The following is a 10,044-nucleotide window of genomic DNA, read 5'->3' on the forward strand; positions in this document are numbered from 1 at the left end:
CTGCCAGCACCGGATCCCCTCCTCGCCCCGTGTAGCGGAGGCAGCCGGGGGCTGCCCAGCGCTCAGCCCTCTACTCTGCTCCTTCTGTGCCTCAGTGCTGCGTGGTCGTGTGCCACTGGCGTGCTGAGAGAGGTGAACTGGTCGCAGCAGGTGCTTTTCTTGGGCACATTCCCCCAAAGTTCTGTGTTAAAACTACAGGCAGATCAGACTGAAAGGCAGAGAGGTGAAGGAACAGCTGTCGAGTCAGGCTGCTGGTGGGACACAGAGTTGTGCATGCCACAGCTGTGCTGTGCTGCACAGAGCACCTGGGGTCCTGCAGCTGTGCTGGGTGCTGGGGATGGGGTACACTCGGAGTGGTGGGTTCAGAAAGCACAAGCAGGACTTAAGAAAGCCCCCTGTGCTTGCATATACTGCTGAGGTCCAGACCCTGAGCAGAGAGCTCACTCTCTGCAACAAGTGTCCCTTCACCCTGTTTGTGCCCTGGCACCTCTGCTCTTGGCAGCTGCTTTCAAATGATGCTAACAGATGTGGATTCAGCACAGCCGTTCACACCAAGAAAAACTGCAGACCTAGATGCAGCCTTTTGGGTGGGCCTGAGCAAACCCATTTGGTTTTCAGAACCTGAAGTGCCCCTGTAGGCAGTCATTCCCATACCCTCCTTTCACGTCTGGCTATAGCCACAAGGACACTACCTGCCCCTCTCCCACCCACCAGATGTAAGCAGTACAGCAGGATGCCACGATTTACACACTTCCTTCCTCTGCCACTGCTCCAAAAAGTGCTCACAGGGTTTACATCAGATTTATTGCATTTCACTAATATCAGCTCCTCTTCCCCTGCATCCCTTTGGCTGTTATCCATGTCCCATACAACCTATGCTGGCATCCCTATGCCCCTGCTGGCCCCAGTGATGCTCAGAGCAGCGGCAAGGAGCTACTGGCTGAGCAGCACAGCCCTTGCAGGGAGCATGGAGTGGGTGTAGAGAATGGTGGGGTAGAGGGGGGCCAGAGCTGAGGGCTGCTGGTGGGAGCAGGGCATCATAGCCCAGTTCTGCTGACTGTAGCTAGTGTTGGCTCTCACCACTCGCTGTTAGTTGCTCCTCAGGTTCATATGTTTTTACAAATACCTACCCTAATCTAAGTGAACTTTGTTGCCGTTACAGCAGAGGAGCAGCTGAGTAAATGCCACACCGTGCTGCAGGCTTGATGGATAGATGGGTTTAATTCAAACTTTGTTTTGTATGTGTGCATGCACAGAGGAAATGGAAAATGGTATTAGCATGACAGCACTCATTTTGCTGCTGTTGTTTGAAGTGGCATTTCAATGGCTTCCTGTGCAATTCCGACAAAATCCAATGAAAGCTAAAGGACATCAGTCTGGTTGTATAAAAATCACCTGAGAGTTCTCTAATATTAGAAAGATGGCCTTTTTGGTGGGTGGGTTTTGTTGTTATTTTTTTACTGGAAATAGAAAATGTGGTGGTTGTGGTTTTTTTTTTCCCTACTGAAGGAACTGAAGCTTTATTCCAATCATTGTGCCTAATATGTTTACCCAGAAATGAGGACATGCTATGAATGGCTGTAACAATAAGATCCTGACATACAGCAGATACGTCCGATGGTGATGCCTCACACTGAACCAGGATTTTGCTCGGTTCTAGGTGTAGTTTTGTGTGTGTTTTTGTATGTTTCTGTGTTTTAACTAAAAATGCTTCTTATTCTTGAGCAACTGGGAGATTTCTGAAGAAAAACAAGAGCAGCCATCTGGGTTCTGGGGGGTTGAATTTGCTCCTCCTTCTTGCATTTATGGAGAACAAAATCCAGTCAGAAGCAGGCGGCAATTGTGCGCGGTACATGGAACACAGAGAAACCGCGGAGGGAAGGCGAACTCCTGCTTTACTCGGGTGTTGCGCTTCCCCTCGGGGCCTGCATGCCTGCTGGAGTTATCTTCAGGACAAGCCAAGCCGTGATGTCTCCTGAAATCAATCCACCTCTCTGCCCCGTCCAGCGGCTTCATCCCTTCAGCCCTCGGCGCTTCCAGGTTCCCTACGCCGGCTCGTTCCCTAGTGCCGCTGGTGCCGGGGCAGCTGAAGGCGGCCGGCTGCGGGGCGGTGTGGAGGAGCCCCGTCGGCTGCTGCCGCCCCGCGCCCGCCTCGTGCGCCGCCGTACACGTCCCGGATCCGTCATTAACAGGAACTTATCTTCGGGCACCGTCCCGTAACACGGCTGTGGAGCCCCGCCAAGCCCCCCGCAGCCCCGGCGGAGCCCCCCCCGCCGCCCCCGTACCCGGGCTCACGCAGGCGCGCGCCCCGCCGCGCCCCGCTGCCGACCTGCTGCCCCGTGAATCACCCCTTCCCCTCCCACCACATGCGCAAGGAGGGAGGCGGCCCGGGGAAGCCGTGTCGGCGCATATAAAGCGCTGCCGTCGGGCCGAGCAGCGCTGACCGCTCCCGGGACCCTGCTGTCAGCCGTCCTTCTCGCTCGCCGCCGCGACATGGCTGCCGGCCGCCGCCTTCCGCTGCCCGCGCTGCTGCTGCCGCTGGCCTGTGCCGCTCTGGCGCCGCGCGGCCTCACAGGTAGGAGCGGGGCACGGGGAGCGCCCGGGGCCGCCGCCGCCACCGCGAAGGTGCCCTCAGCCCCGGCCTTGTGTCTCCGCAGAGAAGCAGCGCGCCTGCCTGCTGCCCCCCGACGACGGGCCGTGCCGCGCCCTGGTGCCGCGCTGGTACTACGACAGGTACACGCAGAGCTGCCAGGAGTTCAGCTACGGCGGCTGCCACGGCAACGCCAACAACTTCCTCAGCTACGACGACTGCGAGAAGAGCTGCTGGACCATCAAGAGTGAGTCCGGAGCACCGAGAGCCCCTGGGGTGTGGGGGGCAATGTGCCTGGGGAGCTGCATCAACCTGTATGTGGGGAACTGTGTCAGAGGGGGCCGTGCAGGATGTACCACCTTCCTTAGAACCTAACTTAGTATTATATCAAGTGTCTAATTAATGCATCGGATTTCTCCTGTAAAGCTTATGCCATGAGACAAGCTGGGTTTTGCTACAATTGGCACAGTCTGTTGCGATGGGGGCACAAAGTGCTGTTGGGATGAGGGCATGTAGGAGTGGTTTTACTGACTGTAAAACTCTTCTTGTTGCAGAGGTGCCCAAACTCTGCCGAATGGAGGCTGATACAGGGCCCTGCCGAGGATACATGAGAAGATACGCCTTCAACTTGAGTTCAATGAGGTGTGAGGAGTTTGTCTATGGGGGCTGCTACGGGAACAGCAACAACTTCAAGGACCTGCAGTCCTGTGTGGATCACTGTCTGCCAGAGAAAAGTAACGGTTGTTCCAAATCCTTAATAAACTAGATGGTTTGAAAGCGATATGAAGATGATACTTTATTTGGTAGTTTGCTCTAGATACCTGCACCTTGGTGCTTTTTAAGGCTTCTGTAGCACAGATGCTTATAGTTGCCTTCAGCTTGTGGTGTATGGCTGCTCTCACCTGCCTTCTACTGAGAATGTTCTGTTACTCTGATATAGTGACTTTGAGTACAGCTACACCCAGCTGGCCTCTTGCCTTCTGGGGAGCTGTGCACCTGTAAGCTGAAGGGCAGTGAGGTGAGAGATCTGTGCTGGGGCAGATGTCTAAGGTGCTGTGGCTGTCATGGTTGGAAATGTGATGTCCTGATATAGGCAGAGGTGTTTCTATGAATTCAAGCCTAAGGGATGCTGTTGGGAGTGCTGAAAACTCCACACCATCTAATTCAAGTACTGATGAAAGACTTTTTGCCTCATCTGGTGTGGATCTTCCCTGCCTTTCTGTACCAACTTTTATGAGGAGAGAGGGTAATTATGAGGACATGACTGTAGATGGATGTTTTCATAAACACCTGATTAATACCTGTTGCAGGACAGTGCCTTTGAAGAACAGAGAGATACTAGAATGGTGTTGCTGCCTATGCTTTACTAGCGCTCAATGAGGTAGTTATTTTTGGTCAATGAGAGATTGTCACCATTCCCTTAAGCAAATGGTGAATTATTTTAAATTTCTGTTAGTAAAAGGTCTCCAGCAACAGAAGTAAGATTTTTTTGTTGAATGTTCTTGTGAAAAATGTGGTGAGGTTTTGTACTTCTTGCAGCAAGTAGGTAGGATTTACTAGCAAAACTGTGTAGCAGGGAGAGAGTAAATAGTGCCTTTCTCGCACTCAAGTTGCATTTTGTTCCTGTAAACATGGAATCAGACTGTCTGTCTCCCCTGAACATTTCTGCACTCCCAAATACAGCACCGCATTTGGGAAAAGCAGATGAATTTCACTTGTGGACTACTAAGCTTGTTTTCTGGGACTGCCTGCTGCTTTCTCCAATGTATAACTCATAGGAATAGGATGCAGTAACTCTGAAATCATTGCTAACACTCATGTCAGTTCAATGGGAGCAATAGGTGTTTAGCAACCAAACTAATTCAGGGTAAGTTTTAATGTGTTAACCATAGAGATTATATAAATGATCTCCTTTTTCTTTTTCAAGCTGGTCCCTTGTTATGCTATAGCCCAAAGGATGAAGGCTTGTGCTCCTCTTCTGTGTCCCGTTATTACTATGATGCCACAAGTAAATCATGCAAGGAGTTCAAGTACACTGGCTGTGGTGGAAATGCCAACAACTTCGTTACTGAAGTAGACTGCTACAATGTCTGTAGCAAAGGTAAGATTTCTTTGTGTTTTGTCAGTCAGAAGCAGATAAACCAATCCATGTACCAGTACTAGGTGCTCAGTGTGTTCTTTTACTCACCGTGTTTTTTACAAACGTATGCATTTTACAGCTTGGACTCAGTATTCTCGAAGAGAAAACTGAGATGCAATGTTGAATTGTTCATATAAGAAAAGTGCAATGTGTGGTGGTTGCACCATTCTTAATTTTTTAATGAAATGAGGAGAAAGGCACACACAAAAAGACTATTTAATTTAGTAGTGCCCACAAGGAATCAGTATTTAAACTGTTTGGTACCAGCAACAACGCTAATTAAGGGTTTGCTTTCTTCCAGATACTTTAAAGTGGGATTAAAGCAAGTTGTGAAATCAATATACATTTTTCTTTAGCATTTTTAGCAGCTAACATCCTCTCTTGATTCTCTGCTACCGGTTCCCATTTCTCATTCCCATTGCTAAAGATTTCTGCTTCATCCCTTGTGTTGAATCTGAGGTCATGGGGGGGGACGGGTTGAGGATGATGGTGTTTTTTTTTTTCTTAATGATTTTATTTAAATCAGCTACTTGTTTTTGTAAGTCAAAACATCTGTGTTGTTATCTGCAGAAATATGTCCGTACCCACTATTGTAGATCTAATAGTCTGATTTATTTGATATGTAAACCTGTGTGAGAGGAAAGCATAATTAATGCAAATCTCCAGAACAGTTGGGAAGCAGACACAGCACAAAACTTAAAAGAACAGAAACAAAAAAAGCATTATATACTAAGGGGAAAAAAATTAGGGCTGTGTCTAACATACACTTTGCCTTTGGAAAACAACAACAAAAGCCCATTTCTGTTTTAAACATGAGACATTTACAATGCCCAAGTACAGCTGTATTTAAGGTGTGTGGAAGGCTTAAGTCAGGAGATGATTATCCAGTTTTGGGCTTGAAGTCCTTGGCTATTGAAGCTGGTAGTTGAAGAGCTGTGAGTACTGACCTTGGAAGTACAAATATTGCCTGCCAGTTACTCATGGTAGTACTATTTCTGTGGCATACCACTCTGACTGTGTCTCTGCCATTCTGGCATTATAAGGGAGACATTAATGGTGTGCAGGTCTATCAGAGGTGCCTATGATTACCTAATTTGCATCTATTACGCCCTGGAAGTGGTAGGGCCAGGTTACAGCCTAAGCATGCAAAAAGAGAGGAAGGAGATCGCCTCTTCAGCATCTTGCCCTCTGCCCCTGCATACACCCAGCCACATCCACTCTGGGGACTCTCCTCTGCTCCCTCTTCACAGAGATGAAGGGCGCAAAGCAAAGTTATCTGTCTTGTTATTAGTGCAACAGATAGGAAAACACAAAGGATTGGTTATAACCTGTGCATTTCAAAATTCAGTAAGGTGTGGTCAACCAAAGCTCATAGTTCAGGGCATAATTAGCATTAATTAATGTACGTATACATTTCTATAGCTTGGGAGTGTACAGCAACATTAAGTAAATCTTAAGGCAACTTAATCTACTCTTCTCCCCTTCCCAAAGTTCAGCTCCCTAGTATCTTTCTTGTAATGTTCTGGAGTCTAAAGTTGAAATCAGTTAACCTCTCATGTGTATATGCAACTGCTGTTTAACTTGATCTATAGCTCTTGGAATTATAAGGTACCTGAATAATTTCATTTCAAAAGACTAGAGTAGAAAACAGTTGCAGTCAAAGCAAATGAATTGGAAACTGGATGCAGGGCTCTGTGTGCAGATAAACAGGCAATGTGGTGGTGAAGTTTCTTCAATCAGCTTTGTCAAGTACTGGCTTTCAGGACTGTACTCACATGCTTAGTGTGGCTTTTGTAAGCGCTTCTGGAAATAACCCTGACTGCTGCCTTGGACCATTCTGCAGCATCTGTGTAGAAAGCCTGTTCTGTGAAGGAGCCCAGATAATTTTACCTTCTTTCCACTTCCCACAGACACTGGTTATAATTAGACTTTGCCCTTTTGTTGCTTGAAGCAATGAAGCAATAGTTTTCTTTTTTTCTTTTGCAATTAGTGAAGGGTGTACTTCCATTCTGATGCTGCTGTGGGGCAGCTAGAATAGGCTTGTGTTCTTCCTCAGGAAAAGAACAAACAGCAAAAGCAGAGATCAGTGCCATAGTAGACGCACTGGAAACCTTACTGTGTGCAAGAATAGAATATCCAGAACTCATTTTACAGGTTTCTGACATGGCTGTTATTATTGGGTTCAACTGGATTAATAGCATAATAAATAATAAAAAGAAGCCACCCAAACAGTGGAGAGTAATAACAACTTTGTCGTTCTGCTTTGCTGACTACTTCCTTTACTTTCTTAGCAGGGAGTCAGAAATCAACCATCAACAAGCCAAGAAATCTACTCCGCAGAAAAATGATGAGGAAACTGATCAAAAAGCCTCAGACACGTAACCCAAAGTCTTAAATCTAACGTGCCGTTGGGTGTTTGAAACACTTTGACCCTTTATTTTTCTTTTCTGTATTATAGTTTCCACACAGTTTTATACATTGACATATAGTTCTGTCTGTCAGAACTGCTTGTTTTCCAACTTACTTTTTATAAAGGACTGCGTTTAATAGAAGCAGAATGAACCTAATTATGGTTCTTCTACTCTGTTGTATTCACAGTAATACTTTGCCAGATATTTAGATTTCCATGTTTTTATGGGGGATTATTACTACTGCCTTGGGAGAATATTTCAGCTGTTAAAAATCAATCAGAGTTTGAAAAAAGTTGCCTTAGTTACACTAAGGGGAATACAGAGCAAAGTCTGCAATGGAATTTAGTTTTTATTATTATTATTTTTTTGCATCTTCTGCTTGCTAAAGAGAGGGAACCTTTCAGAAGTGTGTTCAGAGGTTCTTAGCCCTGCCATTTCACACATTTTGGCACTGTCATTTCAGTAGGCTACCCTTTACAGTCACATTGATAGTAAAAGCTTTCAGCCTTTGTAACAAGAAATAGAAACCTAAATCTAGTTCATCCCACAAAAGCGAATTGGGATTAGGGGTATTTTGACAAATGCTCTGACAAAGATAATGAGCAACCTGCCTTAGTATTAAAAGGAAAATGTAGATGTTACTTAGCTGAAATGTCAAACATCATGACAACATCACGCTCCGGATCCTCTTGTGACATAAATCAGCATTTTCCTTTAGTTAAACATACTGAACATACCTGTTGAGGGTTGTAACAGTGATGTTTACGGGTTGTGTTTAAAAAACAGAAGCTTCTGTGACTCACATAGTCTGAGGCTCCGCTGTATTTCTTGTGTTAGATTATGCCTGTGGCAATATTATTGCACTTTCATGTTTTGTGTTTGAGCCATGTCTGAATTTCAATTCATTTCACCCACAATGTTTTCTAATATGGATTGATATGTAATATTAATAAATTTTTTGGAAGAGCTTGTTTTCTTTTGTGTGATTCCGTCAATTACCCCGAATGATTTGCACACACCAATAAGTGTTATGGAACCTATTATCTATTACTTATGACTAGTAGAGTTCAGTTGTCTCTTAAATCATTTCCTCATGCTGAAATCTCCATGTGAAGAAAGCCATCAACCTGCACTGATGTCATTCATCTGTGGCAGTTTTTAAAGCTCAGTTGGGCTCCTTTAGGAGCTGCTATTGAAGGGGTGCTTGGCTCAGGTGACTGCTGCTGGCTGTCCTGTTTGATGCTATGCTGCCTGATCAGTGTTTGTGAGGGTGGTGGGCTGAGATGTGACATCCCTTTTGGTTCCAGCTGGAAGGTTTCAGGTGCCTGCTTTATCCCCATTTCAGTGAAGGAAGGTAGTAGGAAAACTAGCCAAGAATTGTTTTTAGTTCTGATTTTTCTCTCATCCCTGTGCTTGCAACTGAAGCAGTAAACTGCTTGCTGTAGTCTTCCTGCTATTCCACTTTCTGGTACTTAATCTCAAAAGAAACCACCGTGTTTCAGTGGATCTTTCATCCTAGCCCTGTCCTGTGACTCAGCCCTTAGTCGAGGTGAGTCTGGGTTGTGCTGGCCTGGCATTGCCAGGATTTCAGGTAGGGCTGCTCTGGCCTTGGGGGTGATTACAGCTCCCTGGGGGAGATGAAACGTACTGCCCAATGGATACTGCCCAATGGATGCTGCCCCCATCCCTTTTCTCAGATTGTGAACTTTGGCTGCTTCTGGTACGAGCAGCCCACAGTGTCCCTCTTGAATGCTGGTTCCATGGTTTGGGAGGCCCCAGCTGCATTTGTTATGGCTTGCAGACTGGTTTAGAAAGAGAAGCTCATTTCTGAAGTTGTAATTGAGTTTAACTGCTTTTTAACTGGAGAGGATGGCTCTCCTTCAGCAGCATTGCTCTGGGAAATAATCTGCCTTAGAAACAGGCAATAGTGCGTGGCCTGTGCCCCCTCCCAGCCCAGCAGTAGCAGTTGCAGGCCTCTGCAGTGTAGCTCTCCCTGTGCTCTTTCTGAAACATTCCAAGTCCAAGGGCTTGTTTCTTTGCTACCCCATTGAAATATCAGAGGCTTAGGTTTGAATCTGCCTACCTAGTACCAAATAATTTAAAACATCTTTTATTCTCAGAGGGTTCCCTAATAGAGCAAGATGGAGGCTGTGACAATTTCTTTCAGCCCCTCTTCTACTATTCCACCTCATAAAAGTCGTACTTTCTTTCCAGGTAAATGCCTCAAACTCTGCCTCTTGTTCTCTCTCTATTTAAGAATTTCAGCTGCCACTGTGCTGCCTTGTTTGATGTGTTTAGGTTACTCCGGTATCCCTCCAGACTCCTGCTGTGGCTTTGACTAACCTAAATAATTCCCTATTATCTACAGCATTTTATATGAGTCATGACTTACTTCCTTTTTCAGCTTGCTGATGAAACAGCAGTGGCCCAAGGTTGGGTCAACTGTTAGCGTTTTGCCACGTTGAAAATTATTGCTGCTCACACCATCTTGCAAATTAACTTTTATTATAGTAGCCAATGTCCAGCAGCTGCTATAGTGTGTCACAGCGCAAATTTCTGCTGCAGAGGAGGGAAGCAATGATTATAATCAGTTGGGTTAATCTTGTCTTGCGCAGGTAGACTTCCACAGAAGCTCATGACTAATGATTTACATGGAACAGTCATACCTGCTGCTTAACAGCAGCTGTTGAAATAAGCTGATTTGACTAAATGCCATTGCAAACATGGTCACTGTTCTTTAACTTTCCTTTGCAGTCCACAATTCTGGTTCTTTTCTTAGTGGTATCTTGTGAAGAAGCGCATCAAGATTCCATAAAGAGGAAAATTTGCATTCGTTCTTTTTCCTTAGTCTGTGGCAACACTCAGGGAATGTCTTTGCTAAGTATTCTGGGAGGAGGAGAGTG

General features: G+C 45.9%; 1 protein-coding gene across 2 annotated transcripts; it reads left to right on the forward strand.

Moving 5' to 3' along the window:
• The first annotated feature begins 2,416 nt into the window (after positions 1 to 2,416).
• On the forward strand, positions 2,417 to 8,107 carry TFPI2 (tissue factor pathway inhibitor 2). Of its 2 annotated transcripts, none has more exons than XM_072328967.1 (5): positions 2,417 to 2,575; positions 2,658 to 2,837; positions 3,145 to 3,324; positions 4,518 to 4,691; positions 7,022 to 8,107. In XM_072328967.1, the coding sequence occupies exons 1-5, from the start codon at positions 2,494 to 2,496 to the stop codon at positions 7,123 to 7,125; spliced, it is 720 nt and encodes a 239-aa protein (XP_072185068.1). In that variant the 5' UTR covers positions 2,417 to 2,493; the 3' UTR covers positions 7,126 to 8,107. The 2 variants fall into 2 exon arrangements, with proteins under 2 accessions (XP_072185068.1, XP_072185069.1); XM_072328968.1 differs by having other exon boundaries at positions 7,025 to 8,107.
• Positions 8,108 to 10,044: the final 1,937 nt, after the last annotated feature.

The sequence above is a fragment of the Excalfactoria chinensis genome, chromosome 2 (genome assembly GCF_039878825.1).
Source record: "Excalfactoria chinensis isolate bCotChi1 chromosome 2, bCotChi1.hap2, whole genome shotgun sequence".
Taxonomy (NCBI): domain Eukaryota; kingdom Metazoa; phylum Chordata; class Aves; order Galliformes; family Phasianidae; genus Excalfactoria; species Excalfactoria chinensis.

Coding starts and splice junctions, on each gene's coding strand:
- TFPI2 (XM_072328967.1), top strand. CDS start 2,494: ATGGCTGCCGGCCGCCGCCTTCCGCTGCCCGCGCTGCTGCTGCCGCTG. Junction 2,838..3,144: donor GAGCTGCTGGACCATCAAGA/GTGAGTCCGGAG, acceptor TTCTTGTTGCAG/AGGTGCCCAAACTCTGCCGA. Junction 4,692..7,021: donor CTACAATGTCTGTAGCAAAG/GTAAGATTTCTT, acceptor TTACTTTCTTAG/CAGGGAGTCAGAAATCAACC.